Below are 26,200 nucleotides of genomic sequence, written 5' to 3' on the forward strand. Positions count from 1 at the left end.
CAACAACTGCAACCCACACCAGACACAGAGTAATTATACCAGAGGATTTGAGAGCTGGTGGTGCACTGAAGGTGATCACAGCAACAATAAAACCCTACCCAGCTCAAGCCCAGTCTAGACTAATTCAACTCCCCACACTAACGGCCTGTCAAAAAGGAGAGACGTGTTCAAATTCAGGTGTAAAACATTACCTTCAGTCTCTACTGTTTTTATGCATGATAACTGGCTTTTGATTTTATAAAATTATCACTGGGCACGGTGGCTCATGCCTGTAATCCCAGCACTTTGGGAGGCTGAGGTGGGGTGGATCATCTGAGATCAGGAGTTCGAGACCAGGCTGGCCAACATGATGAAACCCCATCTCTACTAAAAATACAAAAAATTAGCCGGGTATGGGGGCACGTGCCTGTAATCCCAGCTACTCAGGAGGCTGAGGCAGGAGAATTGCTTGAACCCAGGAGACGGAGGTTGCAGTGAGCTGAGATCGCGCCATTGCACTCGAGCCTGGGCAATAAGAGCAAAACTCCATCTCAAATAATAATAGTAATAATAATTATCAGACACACAAGAAAGCAAGAAATAACCCATTGTTAAGAGGCAAAGCAGTCAAAAGAATCAGACACAGATAAGACCCAGATGTTGGAACTCTCAAACAGGGACTTTAAAATATATAGGATTAATTTATCAACAGATTTAGTGGCAAAGGTGGGTAACATTCATGAACACATGGGGAATTTCATTAGAAAGGTAAAAACCAGAAGGGAGTCAAATGGAATTTCTAGAAATAACAGAAATGAAGAAGTCCTTTGACAGGCTCATCAGTAGACTTGATACAGCTGAAGAAAGTCAGCGGCCTTGAAGACAGAGGAAATTATTCACACTGAAACGCAAAGGAAACTTTAAAAAAAGAGACAAAACAGAACTTGCAAAAGATTTGGGATGATATTAATTATGAAACACCCTAGTGTATGTGGCATCAGGATCCCAGAGGAGGAACAATAACAATAGTCCCAAGCAAGAGAGGAAGACAGCTTATATGAGCTGAAGTAGTCACAGCTTCTGGCACTTCTCGGCTGACAATTTCCATTTTGGCCAGTAGCTCTGAGCTTTAGTGGTAGTGATGGGGAAAGAGAACTGGAAAAATCTCTGTAGGCCTGATTTCATTTATATTGGAAAAAGCAGGGAGATAACGAGGACGTGAGAGAGATCAGATTGAAAAGTAGAAGGTGCAGGAGGGCAGGATTTGGAAGAGTTTTTGAAATTTGGAGAGAGGACATTGAAATTTGTGAGTAACTACTGCAATTTGGCTCACTGGGGAAAGGGTGAGAATGTCAACATTTTCTACATTCTATGAGTAGAATATCCCCGTGAACGATTTATGTTAATGTGTTATTTCTGGTGTTTTGGAGGTTTCTTTGGAGTGAAAAAACTCATTGGTTGTGAGTTTCTTGGTTGTGTTTTGTTTTTTAAAAATAGCTCATGGTTTGTTGTGTGCCAGGCCCTCTCCTGTACCAAGCAGTTAATTCTCACACAACACCTTGAAGAGTTGCTATTCTTATCCCTTCTTTGATGAGATGAGACACAAACTGTTAAAGAAACTTGCTCACAGTCTCGCAGTAAGACACAGGGTTTCAGTCTGCTAAGTGGACTCTAAAGATGGCATGTTTCACTATTGTGCAAGGCTTAATTATTAAAAGCCAGCTTTTGCATCCATGATTGCACTGAATGTCCGTAGTGATTTGGATTACTTCTCAGTTTTTTTCAATTTTGTTTTAAATTCTCTAACAATTGTATAAATTGGTGAGGTCCAATGTGATATTTTGATATAAGTACACATTATGGAATGATTAAGTCAAGCGAATTAATATATCCATCACTTCATATACTTAACTTTTTAAAATGATGTGCACATGGAAAATCTACTTTCTTAGCAATTTTGAAATATACATATGTAGTCACCATGCTGCATAGTAGATCTCAAAAACTTATTCCTTGCCGAGCGCAGTGGCTCACACCTATAATCCCAACACTTTGGGAGGCTGAGGTGGGTGGATCACCTCAGGTCAGGAGTTTGAGACCAGCCTGGCCAACAAGGTGAAAACCCATCTCTACTAAAAATGCAAAAGTAGCTGGGTGTGGTGGCAGGTGCCTGTAATCCCAGGTACTCGGGAGGCTGAGGCAGGAGAATTGCTTGAACCTGGGAGACGGAGGTTGCAGTGAGCCAAGATCACACCACTGCACTCCAGCCTGGGCAACAAAGTGAGACTCCATCTCAAAAATAAATAAATATATAAAATAAAATAAAAATAGGAAAGATTATTGGGGAAGGATTTACAGAGTATCAGGACTTCAGTTCTATCAGAAGAATCAAGTGTCTATACAGACATCCCACAAGACAAGGGAATGGAGAGATATTCATAGAACTTAATGCGTTCTGGAACAAAATGTACAAAAAGGCAAACCTAGCAAATTTCTCCACCCTGGTTTGCCTCCACACTTACAATAAGTAACAATCTATTTCTGCTGACTCTTCTAAGAAGATGAAAATGCTTTGGCATTAATTTATTCAACAAATATTTACTATGTTATTATGTGATAAAATATGCATGTCTAATCATATATTTTTTAAAGAAAAATACATGCTAGACTTTTTTTTTTGTTTTTTGAGATGGAGTCTCACTCTGTTGGCCAGGTTGGAGGGCAGTGGTATGATGTTAGCTCACTGCAACCTCCGCCTCTTGGCTTCAAGTGATTCTCCTGCCTCAGCCTCCCAAGTAGCTGGGATTACAGGCGTGCACCACCACGTCCAGCTAATTTTTGTATTTTTGGTAGAGATGGGGTTTTGCCATGTTGGCCAGCCTTGTCTCGAACTCCTGGCCTTAATTGATCCACTGGCCTTGGTCTCCCAAAGTGCTGGAATTACAGGCATGAGTCACTGTGCCTGGCCATGCTAGACATCTTCTAATAGATACAATTTCTGTGCCTAGGCTCCATTCTAAACCAGTATACATACCATAGGTGGCCCCAAAGGAAATGAAACCAAACTCTTAGAAATTTGTCTTCCCACATAAGCAACCTCAGAGCACTGCCAATCTATGTTTTTCTACAAATAATTGTACCAAAACAAAGAAAAAATCTTGTTTCTGTTACTTACATGCAACTACTAACAATGTTCAGATCTGCCCTTATGATGGTACTACATTGTTTCACAAATTCCTTGTCTTCAACCAAATGCTTGGGGGTGCCTCCAAATTCCATAAGGTAATGACTAATTTGTTCTTCTGACAATTCATCATCTTTGGGAATGCGAGTCCAGGCCTTTGACTTGAAACATGAACAACAACACAGGCCTGATATTTCACATGACACACTTGGCTCATAAACTGAAAACTTGATCTAAGGGAAAAGTCATTAAACGAAAGCTGGGAAGTAGACTGCTTTATCTACAGGCTTCAGGAAAGAACTATGTCGTTTTGAAAGCAGGGAGAAGAAGGCTCATCCGTAATAACTGCAGCATCATAATGCCACCAAAATGGCATTGTAGATTTAGAATCCTGGGACAGGCAGGATCTTTCTCCAGATGAAGTGGGAAAGACCAAAGAGGTAGGAGGAAGAGCAGCAGGAGCAACAGCACCAGGTTTAAAAAGCCATGGTAGTTCTAAGAACTTGACATCACTGTCCCCTTTTAACATTTCAAGGAGTCATTCCTGGTTCTGATCCAGTTACTTTGCTCAAAGTTGGTTAAGTTCCTAGCTGACCCAGAATGAAGGAAAAAGCACTGTGGTGAGCATTAGCTCAGAGATGCCAGGAATAGTACCAGTAGGAAACAGCTGAAGTGCATTTCAGGGAAACAGAGAATGATATTGAAAGAGATTTAAGGGACTTTTCAACAGCAAGTATTAGGTTGGTGCAAAATCAGTTGTGGTTTTTGCCATTGAAAGTAATGGCAGGCTGGGTGTGCTGGCTCACACCTGTAATCCCAGCACTTTGGGAGGCTGAGGTGGGTGGATCACCTGAGGTCAGGAGTTCAAGACCAGCCTGGCCAACATGATGAAACCCCGTCTCTACTAAAAATACAAAATTAGCCAGCTGTGGTGGCACACGCCTGTAGTCCCAGCTACTCAGGAGGCTGAGACAGGAGAATCTCTTGAACCCAGTAAGTAGAGGTTGCAGTGAGACAAGATTGCGCCACTGCACTCTAGCCTGGGCAGCAGAATGAGACTCCATCTCAGAAAAAGAAAGTAGTGGCAAAAACCTCAATTGCTTTTGCACCAACCTATTAGTATCCCCACCATCATCATCATACTGGACCAGAATTCACCAGATAGAGAAATAATGGCTTATTTTTATCCCCATTTCCCTGCTCTCCACTGCCCTTCCTAGGAAAAAGCTAAATTACTTACATGTATAGGAGTTGCACTTGACAAAAATAAATGCAACGGTTCTGGTTTATTGTTTTCTTTTAGGTGTAGTGCAGTCCTAAAAGCAATGTGGGATCCCATACTAAATTCAGGAAAGAAAAACATGACAAGAACTGTTAAGCAAAACTCATGATGATCCACCGAAAGTCAAAAGGAACAGTATCATAAACACAACAATGATCACGTAATAGACGAAAGGAAACCGTGAGTTGATTAAGAAGTCTATCTTTCCAGTGATTTATAGCAGCATAAAAACTCTTTCAAAGACAGCCTAGATAATTCACTCTAAGATTTAGCACTGATTTGCACAGTGTCTTCAAATTAATTTAAATTTCCTTTTCTTCCTTAAAGGTGTGTATTACTGACAGTATATATCTGCCTCTGCCAGTATATATCTGCAGTTCTCAAAATACGGTTTAGGTACCCCTGGAAATTTTTGAGATCCTAATGGATGGTCCATGAGGTCAAAGCTATTTTCAGGATAAATACTAAAATGTTATTTGCCTTTTTTACTCTAATGAATACACAGTGGAGTTTTCCAGAAGCTATATGACATGTGATATAGCAACAATTTGAATGCAGAGACAGAAATGAGAATCCATCTGCCTTCTATTATGTCAGACATTAAGCAGATTTGCAAAAGTATCAAATGATGCCACACTTCTCACCTTCTCACATTTTTTTGGAAAATATAGTCCTTTTCATTAACATATATTATTTATGTCAACGTATAATAGGTTTGTTAATGTTATTTTTAGATAAGTTAATAAACGTCTTTAAAATTTCTTAGTTTTTCCTTCCAGTATGATAAATATCGCCAGATATATCACATATAAACAAAAGCTCTTTGAGTTCCTCAATGCATCTTAAAAGTATAAAGGGGTACTGGGATCGAAAATGTTTGTGAACTGCTATTGATATTATGTAAATACATTTGGTTGACAGAACTGCCAGAGGTTGCTTATTTGTAAATTGCATATGAATATATTTTCTGAAAGAAAGGGAAACTGAGCACCATGTTCATTGCGCATGGAGTGTAAAGTGCAGGTAATTTGGAAATATATAGCAACAAGTTTTACAGGCTGGATGCAGTGCCTCGTATCTGTAATCCCAACATTTTGAGAGGCGGAGGTGGGTGGATCACTTGGGCCCAGGAGTTGGAGACCAGCCTAGGCAACATGGCGAAACCCCGTCTCTATAAAACATCAGTGACAAGAAATTAGCAGTGTGTGGTGGCAAGCTCCTGTAGTCAGCTACTTGGGAGGCTGAGGTGGAAGAATCACTTGAGCCTGGGAGACAGAGGTTGCAGTGAGCTGTGATTGCACCACTGCCCTGCAGCCTGGGTGACAGAGCAAGACCCTGTCTCGAAAAGAACTTTAACAATGTGCATATTATTTAACATAAATTCTGAGAATTTATCCTAAAAAACTGATAGGAGATTTATACTAAATTTTCTATAAGAATGTTCACTGGGCTGGGTGCCGTAGCTCCCGCCTGTAATCCCAGCACTTTAGCAGGCCAAGGCAAGTGCATCACTCGAGGTCAGCAGTTTGAGACCAGTCTGGCCAACATGGTGAAACCCCAACTCCATTAAAAATACAAAAATTAGCCAGGTATGGTGGTATGTGCCTGTAATCCCAGCTATTCAAGAGGCTAAGGTGAGAGGATTGCTTGAACCCATGAGGTGTAGGTTGCAATGAGCTGAGATTGTGCCACTGCACTCCAGCCTGGGTGACAGAGTGAGACTGTCTCAAAAAAAAAAAAAGAATGTTCACTGGACTATTGTTTATAACAGAAAAAGATAGAAATAACTCATATCCACAAAAGGAGGTTAATCAAACAAATCATGAAGCAATGTATACTTACAGGATGTGAAAGATATTTATAGCAATAATATAAATATATTTAATATTATATTTAATTTAATATTACTATAATATAAATATAGCAATATATATCTTTCACATCCTGTGAGTGTACATTGCTTTTCAGTGAAAAAGATCAAGTAAATTTATAAAACCAGACCCCATTGTGTAAAAATACTAAGGAACCACATCAGAATTTTAAAGCATTGTTATCTGGGTAGTAGGATGAAGGGTACTTTTTATTTTTCAATTTCTGCTTGACTATATTTGTAAATCTTATATGATATAATAGCCAAAATTTATTGAGTCCTTACTATATACCAATTTATTTAGGATCACTATTCATTTAAGCCTCACAAGTGGGAACTATTGTTATTGTACCCTTATAGAAAAAGGAACTAACTCAGAAGCCTAAGAAATTTTCCCAAGGTCATACAACAGGTAAGAGATAGCCAGAACCCCAGGATCTCTGACTTAACCTCAAAATTATACAACGTAGCTTAAGAAACATATACTCTTTGCATAATTTCTTATTTCAAAAATAAATAGAATATAAGCTGCTGTTAAAGTCTTGGTTTTACAAGTGTTGACTTTATTTGCCTAAAAGGAAAAAAAACAGGTATACTTACCGTACAAACTGGTGAACTGTAAAAGTTGTGATGGCCATAATTACCTAACATGCTATCTAACCAATACGAAGGTATGCATCTTACAAAACACAAAGAATAACATTAACCACAAACTTCAGATAGAAGAAACTCCCCCAAAGTCTTTTAAAACAGATATCAAATACCTGTGGCCAAAAAATGCAAATGGTTTATCCTGGATGACTGGCTGCAGAGCACAAACAACTTCATCAACTAACTGGGAGATGTCATTAGCAAAAGGTTCTTCAACTCGGCTTTCTCTTCCAGGAAGCCTTAAGGAGTGCACTGGAGATGGAGAAACACAAGTGAACATGCACAGACAGTGAATGAGATATTGTGATGTTATAAAAGGGCTCATATTTACCTGATGGAAAAAATTTCAAAGAAATGAATGATAACAGTTAAGTCCAGTAAGGTAAAACTTTTAGAATTTGCTGATAATAAAAGCAAGAGAATAAAATATAGCAGACTAAGAATCTGCTCACAATAAGATAAAGGGAACACCTAGAAGAAAAAGAAAACAAACAAAGGAACTGAAAATTCCATTGATGATCATTTGCTGATGAAATGCTTACCCCAACAACCATTACCTATATCAGGAAAATAAAACATCAGGTTTCAAGGGTGACCTAGAGGGTCAGGAGATAAGGCACTGGAATGCATTAAATTTGAGAGTTAGAACTGAGTCCTTTACACAAAGCCAAGAAACCCTAAATTCTAGACCCTTTGTGAAAAAGTAGACTACAAATAAAGTATTTATTTTCCAAATGGCAAAGGAGAAAAGAAGAACTTTATGATTTTGCCTTGGCTCTGGATGGGGGAAAAAGTCTGCCCTTAGATTTTTTTTAAACAAAGCCTTGTATTTATGCAAATTTGAAGTTTATTTATGTTACCTTGGTAGACTGGAGTGCAAGTAACATAAATAAACTTCAAATTTATAGAAAGTGAAGCTGGAAAAATAACTCAAAGTGATCCTGGGCTAGTAGCCTTCAGGATGCCTAACAGAAACAATGACAAGTCATCTCCTAATGAATAAATACACAATCTAAGCATCTCCAGAATCAAACATCAAGCTGATCCCAAATAACTTACTGGCTTGCTTGCTAGAGCAAAGTCTAACACACTGTACAGGAATACAACAAAATCCAGGACCCAACAATGTAAAGCTCACAATGTCTAACATCTAATCAAAACTCACCAGACATGCCAAAAAGCTGGAAGGTATGACCCACAACAACTCCAGGGAGAGCATCAAACATACGAAACAGACAAGAAATAACAAAAGACGGAGTCAGCAGACAAAGAACTTAAACAGTTATTAAATACAAATGTGCTCAATAATGTAAATGAAAACATGAACATGATAAGAACAGAAACTAAAGATTTTTAAAAGACCCAAATGGAACTTGTAGAGGTGTAAAATATCTGAAAAAAAATTTTTAAAAACACCAGACGGGATTAACAGCAGACTAGACACCAAGAAGAAAAGATCAGTGAACTTAAACATAGAAAAAGAAACTATCCACAATTAAGCATGTTGGCCAGGCATAGTGGCTCACACCTGTAATCCCAGCACTTTGGCAGGCTGAGGTGGGCAGATCACTTGAAGTCAGGAGTTCAAGACCAACCTGGCCAACAGGGTGAAACTCCATCTCCACTAAAAATACAAAAATTGGCTGGGCGTGGTGGCATGCACCTGTAGTCCCAGTTACTTGGGAGGTGGAGGCAGGAGAATCACTTGAGCCTGGGAGGCAGAGGTTGCAGTGAGCCAAGATCATACCACTGCACTCCAGCCTGGATGACAGAGTGAGACTCTGTCTTCAAAAGAAAAGAAAAGAAAATTAAGCATAGAAAGAACATGACAAAATAAACGCACAGCTGATGAGTATACTGTGGTACACTATAAATCAATCTAACATAGGTGTAATTGGAGTCCCAGAAGGAGAGAAGAGAAGAGGGAAACAGAAAAACATTTGAAGAAAAATAGTGGCTGAATATGTCAAAATTTGAAACTTACAAAGTTGTAGATCCAAGAAGTTCAAGGAAACACAAACAGAATAAACAATGAAAACCACACCAAGGCTTGTCCATCAAATTGCTAAAAACACTTGATAAAAAGATGATCTTAAAAAGCAGCCACAGAAGAGAGGCATAGATAAAAAGGTAATGGCAAAACATTTCTTATTTATTTATTTATTTGAGAAGGAGTCTTGCACTGTTGCTCAGGCTGGACTGTAGTGGTGCCATCTTGGCTCACTACAACCTCTGCCTTCCAGATTGAAGTGATTCTCCTGCCTCAGCCTCCCAAGTAGCTGGGAATACAGGCACATGCCACCACACCCGGGTAATTTTTGTATTTTTAGTAGAGACAGGGTTTCACCATGTTGGCCAGGCTGGTCTCAAACTCCTGACCTCAAGTGATCTGCCCACCCCAGCCTCCCAAAGTGCTAAGATTACAGACATGAACCACTGTGCCCAGGCCAGGACAGCACATTTCTTATTAGAAATTGTTCAAGCCTGCCAGGTGCAGTGGCTCATGCCTGTAATCCCAGCACTTTGGGAGGCCGAGGCTGAAGGTGCTTGAGCCCAGGAGTTTGAGACAGCCTGGGCAATGAAGTGAGACCTTATCTCTATAAAAAAAAAAATTAAAAATATTAGCTGAGTGTGGCGGTGCACATCTGTAGTCCCAGCTACTTGGGAGGCTGAGGCAGAAGGATTGCTTGAGCCTGGGAAGTTGAGGCTACAGTGAGCAGTGATATTGCCACTGCACTCAAGCTGGGAGACAGGATGAGATGGACGGATAGATGGACAGATGGAGGGGAGGGGAGGGAAGGGAAGGGGAAAGGGAGGGAAGGGGAGAGGGAGGGAGGGAAGGAGGGAAGGAAGGGAAGGAGAGAGGGAAGGAAGGGAAGGGAGGGAAGGAGAGAGGGAAGGAAGGGAAGGAGGGAAGGAGAGAGGGAGGGAGGGAAGGAGGGAGGGAAAGGAAGGACAGAGGGAAGGGAAGGAGGGAAGGAAGGGGAGAAATAGGGCAAGCCAGAGAACAATACTAGGGGGTAGGAAGGGAGGGAACAACTGTCACCCTGGCATTACATATCCTGTGACAATATCTTTCAAAAGTGGAAGTTAAAGACTTTTTAGACACATAAAACCCACGAGAATTCAATGCCAGCAGACTTGCACTAAAATAAATATTAAAGGAACTTCTTCAGACAGAATAAAAATAATGTCAGATGAAAATATGGATCTACTTTAACAAAGGTAATCATGTAAATATATACAAAAGATTATTTTTTATCATTTTGGTTTTCCCCCCACAAACTCAGAAGTTCTTACTAAACATTTTTTTTCACTTTAAAATCACTAAAAAAGACAGCTGACTGCTCTACACAAAGTTGATAAGTAGGAAAGTGTTTTACAAAAGTAGCACAAAGGTCAAGAGAGAGGAATGGAATAACACTCTTATAAGGTTCTTTCATTAAAAATGAACTGGTATAATAAAATTTGAAAGTAGACTGTGATCATTTAAAGATGTGTTTTGGAAGGCTAAGTGCGGTGGCTCATGCCTATAATTCCAGCACTTTGGGAGGCCAAGGTGGGAGGATTGCTTTGGCTCAGGAGTCCAAGACCAGCCTAGGCAACATAGGGAGACCCCGTCTGTACGAAAAACTTAAAAAAACAAAATTAACCAAGCATGGTGGCACATTCCTCTAGTCGCAGCTACTCAAGAAGCTGAAGCAGGCCAGAAACAAAAAATGACAAAATATTGCTAAATCAAAGCAATACTTTTTAAACTGGAGAAATAGATCTCACTCATGGATCAGAGGACGCAATACTGTTATGATGTCAATTTTCCCAAAATGGATCTATAACTTCACGGCAACCCCAAACGAAATCTCGGGAAATTGTTAAGCTGATTTTAAAAGCTGTGTGGAAATACAAAGGACTTAAAATATCCAAAACAACATTCAGAAAGAAGAACAAAGTTGGAGAACTTATGCTACTGGATATCTAAGGCTTATTATAAGGCCACAGTAATCAAGACAGTATACTTTTGGAGTAAACATAGACATATAGATCAGTGGAGTAAGAGAATCCAGAAATAGACCTACACATGGACTTGCAGATACTCATTTTTTCCATGAAGGCATCAAGGAAACATCCCAATTACCCTGAGACTGCCCTGCTGCTGGAATGAAGACGCTGTGTTTCTGGTATCATATGAGGCAAGTACACCAATGGGACAGAATAGAGAACCCGGGCCAGGCACGGTGGCTCATGCCCATAATTCCAGCACTTTGGGAGGCCGAGGCAGGTGGACCACCTGAAGTCGGGAGTTTGAGTCCAGCCTGACCAACATGGCAAAACCACATTTCTACTAAAAATACGAAAATTAACCAGGCATAGTGGCTCATGCCTGTTATCACAGCTACTCGGAAGGCTGTGGCATGAGAATCGCTTGAACCCAGGAGGCGGAGGCTGCAGTGAGCTGAGATTGCGCCATTGCACTCCAGAGCGAGACTCCGTCTCAAAAAAAAAAAAAAAAAAAAAATAGCCCAGAATAGAGCCACATACATGTGAAAACTCAATTTACAATTCAACTGACACTTAAAACCAGTGGGGGAATGTATAGACCACTCAGTAAGCGTTGCCAGGCCAACTGGCTATTCATGTGGTATAAGTAAACTTGGATATCTAGCTCACACTATATACAAAAGGCTGGCTCAAATATGACAAAAATACTTTAGAATTGATAGAAGAAAAATAGGCAAACAACTGTGACTTGGGGTTAGGGTATAGGGTTAGGTTAGGCTTACTTTTAAAGCAAGCCATAAAAAGCATAAAGTTTAAAAGAAGAGTAATAAGCTTGATTATATTAAAATTTAAAGCTTCTGTGAGTCAGAAGACACCACATTAAAAAGAAAGGTGGCACAAACTAGAAGACATTTTCAACACACAAAACCTACTAAAAAAAAATTAGAATCCGGAATAGACAAAGAATTTTGGCCAGGCACAGTGGCTCATGCGTATGGTGGCTCACGCCAGCACGTGGGCAGGCTGAAGCAGGAGGATCACTTGAGCCCAGGAGTTTGAGACCAGCCTTGGCAACATAGTGAGATGCTGTCTCTACAAAAAAATAAAATAAAATTAGCCAAGCATAGTGGTGTATGCCTGTAGTCCCAGCTACTCAGGAGGCTGAGGTGGGAGGATCGCTTGAGGCTGAAAAGTTAAGGCTGCAATGAGCCAAGATCATGCTATTGTACTCCAGCCTGGGCAACAGAGCAAGATCCTGTCAAAAGGAAAAGAAAAAGGAAGGAAGGAAAGGAAGGAAAGAAAGAAAGGAAAGAATTTCTACATGTCAGTGAGAAAAAGACAAGCAATCAAAATGTGAAAAAAATGTCTAATCTTACTTGTAATAAGGGTTAATCAGTGTAAAGTTAGAATAATTTCATGCACAGAGCAAAAAATTACAATGGTATTGTCAACAATATAGAGCAATAAGAATTTTCCTATACTGCTTGGTAGTATAAATTATTATAATTCCTTTGGAGAACAATTTGACAATATTTCATGTAGTTGAAGATGTTCATACTCTACCACCCAGAAATTCCATTCCTAGATGTAGACTCTCTCGTACATGTATGTAAGAAGACATGTATAAGATGCTCATAGAGGCCCTGTTTATACTAATAGCAAAAAATGAAAATGACCTTAATGCCTGAGAACAGAATAGATACATAAATTGTGTTATAGTCACACAATGGAATACTAAAAACTAGATTGAGGGAAAAGCAAGTTTCAGAGAAATGTCTGTAATCCCAGCAGTTTGGGAAGCCGAAGCAGGTGGATCACCTAAGGTCAGGAGTTTGAGACCAGCCTAGCCAACATGGTGAAACCCTGTCTCTACTAAAAATACAAAAATTAGCTGGGCATAGTAGTACATGCCTATAATCCCAGATACTTGGGAAGCTGAGGCAGGAGAATCTCTTGAACCCAGGAGGTGGAGATTGCAGTGAGCAGAGACTGTGCCACTGCACTCCAGCCTGAGGGACAGAGTGAGACTCTGTCTCAAAAAAAAAAAGTATATAAAGTTAGAAATATGAGAGATTATACTATATCTTGCTTAAGTCAATGTTTGAGGAGGCCATAAATGGAGAGGGAGACTTCAGTTATATTGGTACTGTTTTATTCTATAAGGGGAGCAGTGGACACGGTTAAGTTTATGGTATACATTTTTATAGATTGACTATTTGAAAACTCGTTTAAAGTAGTGGCCTTTAATTGTTTGTATTGAACCATCAGCTATTGATTAAAAACCTCATATAAAAGTATTTCTGATAATTTCTAAAAAGGCCTTTAGGCCTCTCTTCTTCCAATGAATGGATTATTTTCTTTGAGACTTGATCTCAGAGTATTGGCTACCAGCATGTAGAAAGGATGAGACTTGGAAAGCTTGAGGAATACACAGGTATGGTGTTGGGAATCCTGATAGCTACAAATAAAGAAGGATGGGGCTGGAGATAGAAAAGAGTCCTACAGAAACATGAAAATATCAAAGACCCAGAATTACAGAACACCCACCCACACAAACGAGGTGGTTTTTAAAACTGCACTTCACTAGTAAGCAACCAACCTTAGCTCCAGTAGAATGACCTATTCTTGCTCGTCAGGAAAATCTAACGCACTTTGTCATAAACAAAGATAAATTTATCATACAGAATATAGAAAGTATAAATCAAAGTTTTTCAGCCAATGAAAACACTTTCCCCATCTCTACTAAAAATTATAAAAATTAGCCAGGCATGGTGGCATGCGCCTGTAATCCCACCTACTTGAGAGGCTGAGACATGAGAATCACTTGAACCCTGGAGGCAGAGGTTGCAGTGAGCCAAGATCACACTACTGCACTCTAGCCTGGGTGACAGAGTGAGACTCTGTCTCAATAATAAACAAAACAAAACAAAAAACACCTCACAGAGCAGAAAAAAACAGCACAACACTCCAACTTGGATGAAATTAAACCAGAAATAGTGGAAACAAAAGAACACTGTAACTCAGAAATGTAAAATTCTTCATAGAAATAGACCAAAAAAATTGCACAAAGCTGACAGAATAGCGGACAGAAATGGATTAAAAAGACAAAAATTATTTCAAAAATGACTAAAAGTTGCCCATGACACCGTGGATGCAAAGTGCTATATTGAATTAGATATGGAGTACAAGCAAAAGAAAACATTACAAAACAAAGTAGTAGTTATGGAAGGGAAAACATTACAAAACAAAGTGGTAGTCATAGAAGGCAGAAAAGTTTCCAGCACAGGAACAGATGGAGAGCCTCAAGAAAACTAAACAAAATAAAACACTGGAAAATAATCAATATTTAATTCATGCAAACTTCCTGTTAGCAGCAGCGAATCGTAATGGCTCTGCGACAACCTCAATTCTTGTAGAAGGAAGTAGAGTAGAAGGAAGAATTTGACCAAGGGGCATAAGGCAGACTGAGAGACTGAGGCAAGTTTTAGAGCAGGAGTGAAAGTTTATTAAAAATCTTAAAAAGGCCAGGCGCGGTGGCTCATGCCTGTAATCCCAGAACTTTGGGAGGCCAAGGCGGGTGGATCACTTGAGGTCAGGAGTTTGAGACCAACCTGGCCAACATGGTGAAATTCTGTCTCTACTAAAAATACAAAAATTAACTGGGCGTGGTGGCAGGCTCCTGCAAAGTCCCAGTTACCCAGGAGGCTGAGGCAGGAGAATTGCTTGAACCCAGGAGACAGAGGTTGCAGTGAGCTGAGATTGCGCCACTGCACTTCAGCCTGGGTGACAGAGCGAGACTCCATCTCAAAAAAAAAAAAAAAAAAAAAAAATGCTTAAGAAGATTGAGCACTGTGGCTCACGCCTATAATCCCAGCACTCTGGGAGGCTGAGGCGGGTGAATCCTTGAGCGAGTACGATACCAGCCTAGACAACATGGCAAAAGCCCATCTCTACAAAAACAACAACAACAAAAATACAAAAAAAGAAATTAGCCAAGCGTGGTAGCTTATGCTTGTGTTCCCAGCTACTTGGAAGGCTGGGGTGGGAGGATCGCTTGAGCCTGGGAGGTTGAGGCTGCAGTGAGCTGTGATTGCACCACCACGCTCCAGCCTGGGCAACAGAGCAAGACCCTGTGTCAAGAAAAAAAAAAAAGCTTAGAACAGAAACAAAAAAGGAAGTGAAGTGTGACGTACACTTGGAAGAGGGCCAAGTGGATGACTTGAGAGACTAAGTGCCCGGCTTAACCTTTGACTTGGGGTTTTATACATTGGTATGCTTCCGGGGATTGCATCCCTTCTACCCTGATTCTTCCTTTGGGGTGGGCTCTCTGCATGCACAGTGGCCTGCCAGAACTTGGGAGGGGCTGCATGCCCAGTGTGTTTACTGGAGTTGTATGCATGCTCACTTAAAGCGTTTTTCCCTTACTAGTTTTTCTGGAAGAAGGACCAGTTAAACACCACCATTTTGCCTCTTAGTACGCATGTGTGAATCCACTTGACCAGTTTCTGAAATCCTATCAGGAAGCTGCTGATTGCCAGCTTTCAGTGTGTTGTAGCTATTGGGGGACTGCCTTTCCCTGGAACCGGTGGTGACTAATTATTATTTTAGATAGACGGTTTAACAACTGCCTGACCATCACCTGATAGTCACTTGACATTCCTGGCTGGGGATGGAGGGGCCTCTCCTGCCTTGTTAATGTCTAACTACCTACTGTAACATTCCCTGAAATAAAATAAGAAAGAAAACTACATATTAAAAGAGCTTGTCATATGCTTGAGAAACTTGACCCATAGTAGTTGCATTAAAATGTTAGAATTTGAGGATTTCTGGCCGGACACAGTGGCTCACACCTGTAATCCCAGCACTTTGGGAGGCCGAGGCAGGCGGATCACTTGAGGTCAGGAGTTCGAGACCAGCCTGGCCAACATGGTGAATCCCCGTCTCTACTAAAATACAGAATTAGCCAGGCATGGTGGTGCATGCCTGTATTCCCAACTACTCAGGAGGCTGAGGCAGGAGGATCACTTGAACCCAGGAGGTAGAGGCTGCAGTGAGTCGAGATCATGTCACTGCACTCCGGCCTGGGGCCTAGGTGACAGAATGAGACTCTGTCACCAAAAGAAAAAGAGCCTTCCAAACAAATTACAAAGTCATTTATAAAAGAAGCAAATCAGGATGATATCAGACTCTTTGATAACAAAATCTGAAGCAAGACAACAAACAGTAAAACAAGTTGTTAAAGAAACTCAAAGAAGTATACACATCAGTAATTTATCTCCTGGCCAGATACTGTAGTTTACACCTGTAATCCCAGCACTTTGGGAGGTCAAGATCGGGGGATTGCTTCAGGCTAGGAGTTTGAGACCAGCCTGGGCAACAAAGCAAGACTCTGTCTCTACAAAAAAATTTTTTTAAAAAAAGAAAGAAAGTATTGCCAGTATCAAAGCAGTCTTAGAGATGGAGGAACTTAGCATGTATTGGAATCATGAGTCTGCCTGAAGAATCTACTAAAACAGCAATCAACTATAGCCCATGGGTCAAAGCCAGCAGCCACATTGTTTTTATTTATTTATTTTTTTTAGGCGGAGTCTCACTCTGTCGCCCAGGCTGGAGTGCAGTGGCACGATCTCGGCTCGCAGCAACCTCCGCCTCCCAGGTTCAAGCGGTTCTTCTGCCTCAGCCTCCCAAGTAGCTGGGATTATAGGTGTGCACTACTACGCTCAGTTAATTTTCTGTATTTTTAGTAGAGACAGGGTTCACCATGTTGGTCAAGCTAGCCTTTTCTCCTGACCTCAAATAATCTGCCCGCCTCAGCCTCCCAAAGTGCCAGGATTACAGGCGTGAGCCACCATGCCCAGCCTGCAGCCACATATTCTGGTAAATAAAGTTTTACTGGGACACAGCCGTGCTCATTTTGTAGGCATTGTCTGTGCTTGCTTTTGTGAGACAATGGCAAAGCTGAAGAGTTGCAACAAGGACTGTATGTCCCACAAATGTGCAAATATTTACTATCGGGCCCTTTATAGAAAAAGCTCACATCCTTGCACTAGAAGACAAACTTCATCCAAAGAATACATGATTAGGGAAAGTTTGGCAAAAGGACTGGTGGTGAGTTTTGAAGACTTTATTGTGGTTCTAAGACTAAAAAAAAAAAAAAAAATTAGGGATGATGTTATATGCTCAGAGTAAAAATAATACAACCTTTTTTTAGAGGAGAAGGAAGAAAAAAATACAGTAAGTTCATTGATTTCATACAGATAATAGGTGTGTCTCTAAGGATACTCTCAGAAGAGGGAAAATCTGAAAGAAAAATCTTCAAAAATTGCCCAAGATGTCCACAGGTTGGACAGATGTGTAATAAAAACAAGCCTCTGAATTAAAGCTGAACTCTCACCTGCAAGGCTTGGAGCCATGAGATCAGATGGCTAATCCCTATCAGATGAAGCACAGAGACGGGCTTAAATCAATCATGGCTCTCCAGACCTTAAGATGCCTACGTACTTGTTAACTTTTTACGCTATATACTTTAACCAATCAGAATTGTTAAGAATTCTGATTGTTAACAATGTGAATTTAGTAGAGACTGTGAAACCTAGTCTCTACTAAAAATACAAAAATTAGCTGGGCGTGGTGGCATGTGCCTGTAATCCCAGATACTTGGGAGGCTGAGGCAGGAGAATCTCTTGAACCTGGGAGGCAGAGGTTGCAGTGAGCCGAGATCATGCCACTGCACTCCAGCCTGGGAGACAGAGCAAGACTCTATCTCAAAAAAAAAAAAAAAAAAAAAAAAAAGGAATAAACAGTCTTGAAATCAGCCAGATTTACAATTGCACGTAACATTAAATAAAAAAGTGCCTATTGTAAATCTGACAGCATGCACAAAAACAAGAAAACAAAACACTATGGCTAATAAGGCAATAGAGACATACAGAACAGCTAATACTTTTATTTTTGACTTTAAAAAATTATTATTATAGAGGCCGGCTGCAGGGGCTCACACATGTAATCCTAGCACTTTGCGGTCGGGCGTGGTGGCTCACGCCTGTAATCCCAGCACTTTGGGAGGCCGAGGCGGGCGGATCACGAGGTCAGGAGATCGAGACCATCCTGGCTAACACAGTGAAACCCTGTCTCTACTAAAAATACAAAAAAATTAGCCGGGCGCGGTGGCAGGCGCCTGTAGTCCCAGCTATTCGGGAGGCTGAGGCAGGAAAATGGCGTGAACCTGGGAGGCGGAGCTTGCAGTGAGCCGACACCGCGCCACTGCACTCCAGCCTGGGCAACAGATCCAGACTCCGTCTGAAAAAAAAAAAAAAAATCCTAGCACTTTGGGAGGCCAAGGTGGGTGGATCATCTGAGGTCAGGAGTTTGAGACGAGCCTGGCCAACATGGTGAAACCCTGTCTCTACTAAAAATGCAAAAATTAGCTGGGCATGGTGGCACATGCCTGTAAGTGCAGCTACTTGGGAGGCTAAGGCACGAGCGTCACTTTAACCCAGGAGGTGGAGGTTGCAGTGAGCCGAGATTGCACCACTGCACTCCAGCCTGGGTGACAGAGCAAGACTCCAGCTCAAAAACAATAAATAAATAAATAATTATTTTTAGAGAGACAGGGTCTCACTGTGTTGCCCAGACTGGTCTTGAACTCCTGGCCTGAAGCAATCCTCCTGCCTCAGCCTCCCAAAGTACTGGTATTACAGGCGTGAGCCACTGCGCCTGGATTTACAGCAGTCTTTTAGACTCTGTATTAATTCAAAAGAAAAGCAGAAAAACAGAAAATAGAACACATCATGGGACAAATTGGAAACAATTGCAAGACAGTAGATTCAGTTCAACCATATCAATAATTATACCAAAGACAAATGCAGTATTAGAACGTCATCTCCTAAAAGGTCCTTCTAGCTCTAACGATACAAACAAAGTAAAGACAACTTACTTTAGAAATATAAAAGTTACCCTATTGAAGCGTAATCTTGAAAGTTTATTATTAATTACCTACCAGGAAGGGAAGTCTTGACAAAACTTCAAATTGTAATACGTTTATGTCATCTGCCCTTATAAGTTGCTTAAATGGTGTTAAAAATTAACATACCTTCCAGCAAATCACGAGTATCTTGGCCCCATCTGGCAAAATGAATGGAGCCACCTCCTGCCCAGGGAAAGCAAATCAGCTTAAAAGTTGCCTCAGGGTTTTTGTATAAGCAGTTGAAAATGTCTTCATTCCTAGGAAGAAAATTCAAATATATTTAACATTATGTATATCAATTAAGTTCCCTATACTGAATTACCTGTGTTTTAATGGAAATATTTATTAATTATAAGAAACAAATGTTCAAAAATAAAGTGATTGCAAATTTTTCCAATAAGAAAGGGCAAAAAAGATTTTTACGGTCTGTGTTGACGATTTGAATACATAGGTTTTTAGGACTGGGCATGGTAGCTCATGCCTGTAATCCTAGCAATTTGGAGGCCAAGGAGGAGGATCACTTGCAACCAGGAGTTTGAAGCTAGTCTGGACAACATAGTGAGACCTCATGTCAACAAAAAATTTAAAAGTTAGTTTGGCATAGTAGTACACACCTATGATCCTAGCTACTTGGGAGGCAGAGGCAGGAGGATCTCTGGAGCCTAGGAGTTTGAGGGTGCAGAGAGCTATGACTGCACCACTGAATTCCAGCCTCGGTGACAGAGTGACATCTTGCTTCTAATTTTTTTTTCTTGGGACCTATGATCCTAGCTACTCGGAGAGGCTGAGGCAGGAGAATGGCGTGAACCCGGGAGGCGGAGCTTGCAGTGAGCCGAGATCGCGCCACTGCACTCACTCCAGCCTGGGTGACAGAGCGAGACACCGTCTCAAAAAAAAAAAAAAAAAAAAAAACAAAAAACAAAAAAAAAACGACATAGTCTCATTTTGTTGCCCAGGCTGGAGTGTAGTGGCGTAATGTCGGCCCACAGCAACCTCCACCTTCCAGGTTCAAGCGATTCTCCTGCCTCAGCCTCCCGAGTAGTTGGGATTACAGGCAAGTGCCACCATGCCAAGCTAATTTTTTTATGTTTTAGTAGAGACGGGGTTTCTCCATGTTGGTCAGGCTGGTCTCAATCTCCGGAACTCAGGTGATCTGCCTGCCTCGGCCTCCCAAAGTGCTGGGGTTACAAAAATAAGCCGCCACACCCAGCCCTTGTCTCTAATTTTTAAATTAAATAAACTTTCAGGGATGTAGGTGAAATAGTCAAATACCTACATATAACATTCAGTAAGTGCATTTTATAAGCACACTTAAAGTGACATAAATGTTAATTTAGAAATTGCCTTTTTCACAATTTGGAGAATAATTTTATCCACACCATTCATGGGCAGCTTCAATCTTGGTATCTTCATGATCTCCAGAGCCACTTTCCAAGTTATATGTAAGTTTTATAGAGCATATAATTTTGACTTCCTTCTGAATGTTTGATAAACAGTGCTTTTCAAATTTACTTATAGGCTGGGCTCAGTGGCTCATGCCTGTAAGCCCAGCACTTTGGGAAGCCAAGGGAGGCAGATCACTAGAGGTGAGGAGTTCGAGACCAGCCTGGCCAACATGGCGAAACCCTGTCTCTACTAATGATACAAAAATTAGCTGGGTGTGGTGGTGGGCACCTGTAATCCCAGCTACTCGGGAGGCTGAGGCAGGGGGATTACTTGAACCCAGGAGGCGGGGGTTGCAGTGAGCCGAGATCGCACCACTACTCTCCAGCCTGGGTGACAGAGTGAGACGCTGTCTCAGAACAAACAAACAAACAAACAAATCTACTTATAATGTCACTGGAATTTTATCCCAAGATCCAAGCACCCAATCAGGTGATATTAGGAAAAGTTCTTTTTGAAAAAGTCATCCTATCTGTACACATTTGTGCTCAACACAATTTAAACAATTTCTATAAAGTTTCCAAATTGGTCCCTAAATTCCTTACAAAGATATATAATATTCCCAAATATGAGGTTCTAAACCCTAGTATAATGATGCAATCTGTTATACTTCTCTCGTTTTTTCAGTTGATCTCTACAAACATCCAAAACTAGCACCAAATGATATCTTTTCAGGTTAACTTGTGTTCTGTAAAGGGTACTTTGTTCTTCATAACAAAATAATTCAGAACACTCATAAAATGAGAGATTTTATATGAACCTAGGCACAAAAGAAAACTTTTTTTGGGGGGGTTGATAATTTCTGGGGAAAAACTCCCTGCTTTTTACTTGGGCATTTATGTTAATAATTACTAGTTTAAAGATAAAGGCAAAAAAGACTAATTTTTATTCTTTTTGAGATGGAGTCTTGCTGTCAACCAGGCTGGAGTGCAGTGGTGCAATCTCGTCTCACTGCAACCTGCACCTCCCAGGTTTCAGCAATTCTCCTGCCTCAGCCTCCCGAGTGGCTGGGATTACCACCATCCTGAGTGTGCACCACCACACCTGGCGAATTTTTGGTATTTTTAGTAGAGACAGGGTTTTGCCATGTTGGCCAGGTTGGTCTTGAACTCCTGACCTCAGGTAATTCACCTGCCTCAGGCTCCCAAAGTGCTGGGATTACAGGTGTGAGCGTCTGGCCGAGAAGCCTCTTTCAAACTAAAAAGGCAGCCGTACAAAGGCAGGGTATCGTAGCCCCTGGGATGGAGGAAGAGCCTTGTGGCACAAGGGGGTGGCCTGCCTGGTTCTCTTAGCTTGGTCTCCTGTCTCCATGCTGTGAGGTGAGGGTGCAAGATTGCTGGTCTTTGCGGCGTGTTGAGTACTCAACAGAAGTCAGTTCCTCTTGAGAGGTAGAACCTCTGCTTGGCCTTATGCACACAGAAAAGTGAGTAGATTTCTTTTTAAAGGCGCTGACTCTTATTGACTGCTCCAATCCCTGTTAGAAATGAAGAAGGTTAGAGGAAAAGGAAGGAGAAGACAGAGAAGAGAAAAAAATGACAGTGGGGATGACAAAGGAGAAGAAATGGGTTAGAACCAACACAACTGATGTTATTCAGATAAGGAGTCACCACCCCCATCCCACCCCATTCATATCCAATTAGCAGTAAGTGCTTCCATTAACAGGACTGCTTACGTATATACAGAAAGATAAAGATGCAACATTTCCAGACTCTAGCCATGAAACAAGCCTGCTCCTAAAAGAACAGAAAACATTCCATACATACTAGAAAATTAGGGTAAGGGTGAGGGATGTTTGTTTTGGGAACAGAGGTGTCTTAGCTTTCTAACTGTTTGTAAACTTGTGCTCTTTTAAATCTCAAGAAAGAGGCTGGGCGTGGTGGCTCATCCCAGTACTTGAGGTCAGGAGTTCAAGACCAGCCTGGCCAACGCAGTGAAACCCCCATCTCTACTAAAAATATAAAAATTAGCCAGATATGTGGCCCATGGCTGTAATCCCAGCTAAGTGGGAGGCTGAGGCAGGAGAATCGCTTGAACCCGGAAGATGAAGGTTGCAGTGAGCTGAGATCGTGCCACTGCACTCCAGCCTGGGCGACAAAGTGAGACTCCATCTGAAAAAATAAAATAAATCTCAAGAAAGGGGGATTCTAAAAAAAGGCTTCACTGCTGTGCCAAACTTCCCATTTTGCAATCTTCAAATATTCAGAAAAGAGAAGAAAAATAACTACTGAAAGAACTGTCATTAATTAATTTATTTATTTATTTATTTTTATTTTTTTGGGACGGAGTCTCACTCTGTTGCCCAGGCTGGAGTGCAGTGTGTCAAGTTAAAATGATTCTCCTGCCTCAGCCTCCCAAGTAGCTGGGATTATAGGTGCCCGCAACTGCGCCCAGATAACTTTTGTATTTTTAGTAAAGACAGGGTTTCACCATGTTGCCCAGGCTGGTCTCGAACTCCTGACCTCAAGTGATCCACCCACGTCAGCCTCCCAAAGTGCTGGGATTATAGGCGTGAGCCACCACGCCCGGCCAGATCTGACATTTATTTATTTATTTATTTGAGACTGAATCTCGGTCTATCACCCAGGCTGGAGTGTGGTGGTGCAACCTTGGCTCACTGCAACCTCTACCTGCCAGGTTCAGGTGATTCCTGTGCCTTAGCCTCCCGAGTAGCTGGAATTACAGGTGCCCGCCACCACGCTTGGCTAATTTTTGTATTTTTAGTAGAGACGAGGGTTTCACCATGTTGGCCAGGCTGGTCTTGAACTCCTGACCTCAAGTGCAGCTCTGTCATTTATAAAGATCTTTATCTTCTTACTTCCTAGGAGCTCCTTGGATCCCAAGTATTCATTTTAAGGCCACGGTTAACTTGGCAAGCTCAGTTGTGACTTTCAACGCAGTTGCAGGGAGCCCAGGTGAATCCCTCAGCTTAAAGTTTTTATCATGCAGTGGAGGGCATTTTTAGGAACAGAAAGATGTGCTTAAATAGAGGAAGAAAGTTTACAGAGGGTGGGGAGCCCATCTGTTTGTTTCTTAGAGCCTTTTCTTAGTAATTCTGGGCCAGAGCCACCATCAACTCTCAGAAAAAAATCACCTGAATGACTCATGAGGATTTCCCTGACTTTACCTGGAAATAGTTCCTTCTTAGGTAACGATATGAAAGGCAGAAAAAGACAGCAAGTTCTTCCAAGAAAAATAGGCAGTCAGAGCTGGGATACAAATTTTTTTGGTGTTGACAATTAAAAGTTGTTATGGAGCATTACAAAGTTTTCATAAAATTAGGTTGAATTCCTCCAACTCTTTCTAATTGAAGTACATAAAAACCTTGTTTTGTATTATTTTTTGACTTGGCACAGTCTGTGATCAATCATACCTGGGAAGATTAAACATTTAACCACTGTCCAAGTTTACTCAAGAAATATTTTCCAAGTTGAGTAAAACATCCTGGGTTTTGTTTTCAACACTGAAGGGATCCTCTGCTAAGAATAACAGTGACTGTCTCCTCAAGGTTAAACCTCTAGATGCTTTCATTTGATTGAAGTACCAGACGAGAGAAGAGGGAGAGTGGGACAGAGACAGTACTCCAGAGATAATGGCTTAGATTTTTGTGGAACTGATACATAATACTAGTCCAAAGATAAAACATGCCCAGCAAATGTCCAGCAGAATAGATTACAAAAAAAGCAATCTTTATAGAGATGCATTACAATGAAACTGCAAAACCAAGAAACACAGAAGAAAACTATTAAAAGGAGCCAGGAAGTGAGGAGAGGTGGGCATGGACTCACAGTAATGCAAAAACATGGAAGAGAATAGAATGATATCTTCAAGTACTAAGAGACAAGAACTGCCAAATTAGAATTCTATACCCAGTAAAAACAGCTTTTAGGAAACAGGGCAACATAAAGACATTTTCAGACAAGTAAAAACTAAGTTTGTCACCAGGAGACACTTTTTAAAGAAATGTTAAAGGATATACTTTGAGCAGAAAGTAAATGATCCCAGATGGAAGATAGGCGATGCAAGGAGGAATGAAAAAGACAGTGATAAATATGTGAGCAAATGTAAATGAACATTGATTACATAAAATGGTAATTGTAATGTCTGGTGGACCTTAAAATATATGCAAAATTAGGGACAGAAGCAGTGGCTCACGCCTGTAATCCCAGCACTTTGGGAGGCCAAGGCGGGTGGATCACGAGGTCAGGAGTTCGAGACCAGCCTGGCCAACATGGTGAAACCCCATTTCTACTAAAAATACAAAAATTAGCTGGGTGTGGTGGCGAGTGCCTGTAATCCCAGCTGCTCGGGGGCTGAGGCAGGAGAATTGTTTCAACCCGGGAGGTGGAGGTTGCAGTGAGCCGAGGTTGCACCGTTGTACTCCAGCCTGGGTGACAGGGCAAAACTCTATCTCAAAATTAAAAAAAAAGAAAGAAAAAAATATATATATATATAAAATTAAAATACAAGGCAAAAATAATGTCAAAGTCAGGCACCGGCAAACAAAGTTCCTTACATTATCTGTGAGGTTTTACTAAATTTAGACTGTATAGATATGCATGCCTTAATTTCTCAGGCTAGCCCTTAGAAGAATAGAAACAGACCATAAATCATCCAAACTGGAAGAGACAAATGTTTATTTAATCAAAAAAGAACTGAGAAAAGGAAAGGGAAAGAAACATAGAACAGGTAAAACAAATAAAAAGTAGAATACAAGATGACAGATTAAACCCCAGATACCAGTGATTATATTATATATAAACAGACTAAGTTCTCTAGTTACAAAGCAATATTCACAGATTAGATTAAAAGATAATCCAACTATAGGCTGTGCATATGAGACATATCTGAGAAGGTATTGCTCTATGATTTTTAGATAATTTAAAATATAAAATACTCACTTGCCAGGGCTTTGAGATGAACTCTGAGCAAACAATCTGAAAGATGACTTTCTTTGGATAGCCAAAGAAAGAGAGGACACGGGAAATGAGGTAATCTCAGAACATTATGAAAGAACAATGAAAACAACAAAGCAGGAAGAACAACATGGGCTGTGGCCCGGAGGAGACACAATGTACCATCTATTAGGAAAATAAAAGAAGTTAACTAAACTGGAAGTCAAGGTCGGTGCGGTGGCTCACGCAGGTAATCCCAGCACTTTGGGAGGCTAAGGTGGGTGGATCACCTGAGGTCTAGAGTTCGAGACTGGCCTGGCCAACATGGTGAAACCCCACCTCTACTAAAAAATACAAAAAATTAGCTGGGCATGGTGGTAGCCACCTGCTACTGAGGAGGCTGAGGCAGGAGAATCACTGGAACCCAGGAGGTGGAGGTTGCAGTGAGCTGAGATCGTGCCACTGCACTCCAGGGCAACAAGAGCGAAATTCTGTCTAAAAAAAGAAAAGAAAAGAAGAAGAGAATCCACTGGAAGGTGGAAAAAGGTGAATTGACTTTCAGAATGACTGACTAGACAGTAAAAACAAGTTAAGAGGCTGTTTTAGAGATCTAGATGATAAAGAGTGATACCTGGCCTTATAATATTAGCAAACGCATAACACTAAAGACCAAGCACTCTTCTAAGCTTTCAATACCTATTAAGACTTTTCATGTTTACAATCATGTAGGCATTATTCACGAGAATAATTAAGGTATTATGTCCCCCATTTTGAAGATTAAAAAAAGCTAAGGCACGGAGAGATTAAGTAACTGACTAAAAGACACGTGGATGGCCGGACACGGTGGCTCACACCTGTAATCCCAGCACTTTGGGAGGCCGAGGCGGGCAGATCACAAGGTCAGGAGACCGAGACCATCCTGGCTAACACTGTG

General features: G+C 41.0%; 1 protein-coding gene across 1 annotated transcript in view; it reads right to left on the reverse strand.

Annotated features, from left to right (window-relative positions):
- The window catches only part of OLAH (oleoyl-ACP hydrolase), a 43,350-nt gene extending 18,019 nt beyond the window's left edge, over positions 1-25,331 (reverse strand). Inside the window, exons 1-6 of the mRNA XM_003257673.3 lie at positions 25,273-25,331; positions 21,654-21,848; positions 19,058-19,188; positions 7,080-7,218; positions 4,404-4,503; positions 3,155-3,324 (exon numbers count right to left, since the gene is read on the reverse strand). Coding sequence (XP_003257721.1) covers positions 3,155-3,324; positions 4,404-4,503; positions 7,080-7,218; positions 19,058-19,188; positions 21,654-21,685 — 572 coding nt within the window. The 5' untranslated portion in view covers positions 21,686-21,848; positions 25,273-25,331. The remainder of the gene's footprint in view (positions 1-3,154; positions 3,325-4,403; positions 4,504-7,079; positions 7,219-19,057; positions 19,189-21,653; positions 21,849-25,272) is intronic.
- Between the last annotated feature and the right edge of the window lie 869 nt (positions 25,332-26,200).

Source organism: Nomascus leucogenys, chromosome 9 (assembly GCF_006542625.1).
Source record: "Nomascus leucogenys isolate Asia chromosome 9, Asia_NLE_v1, whole genome shotgun sequence".
Taxonomy (NCBI): Eukaryota; Metazoa; Chordata; class Mammalia; order Primates; family Hylobatidae; genus Nomascus; species Nomascus leucogenys.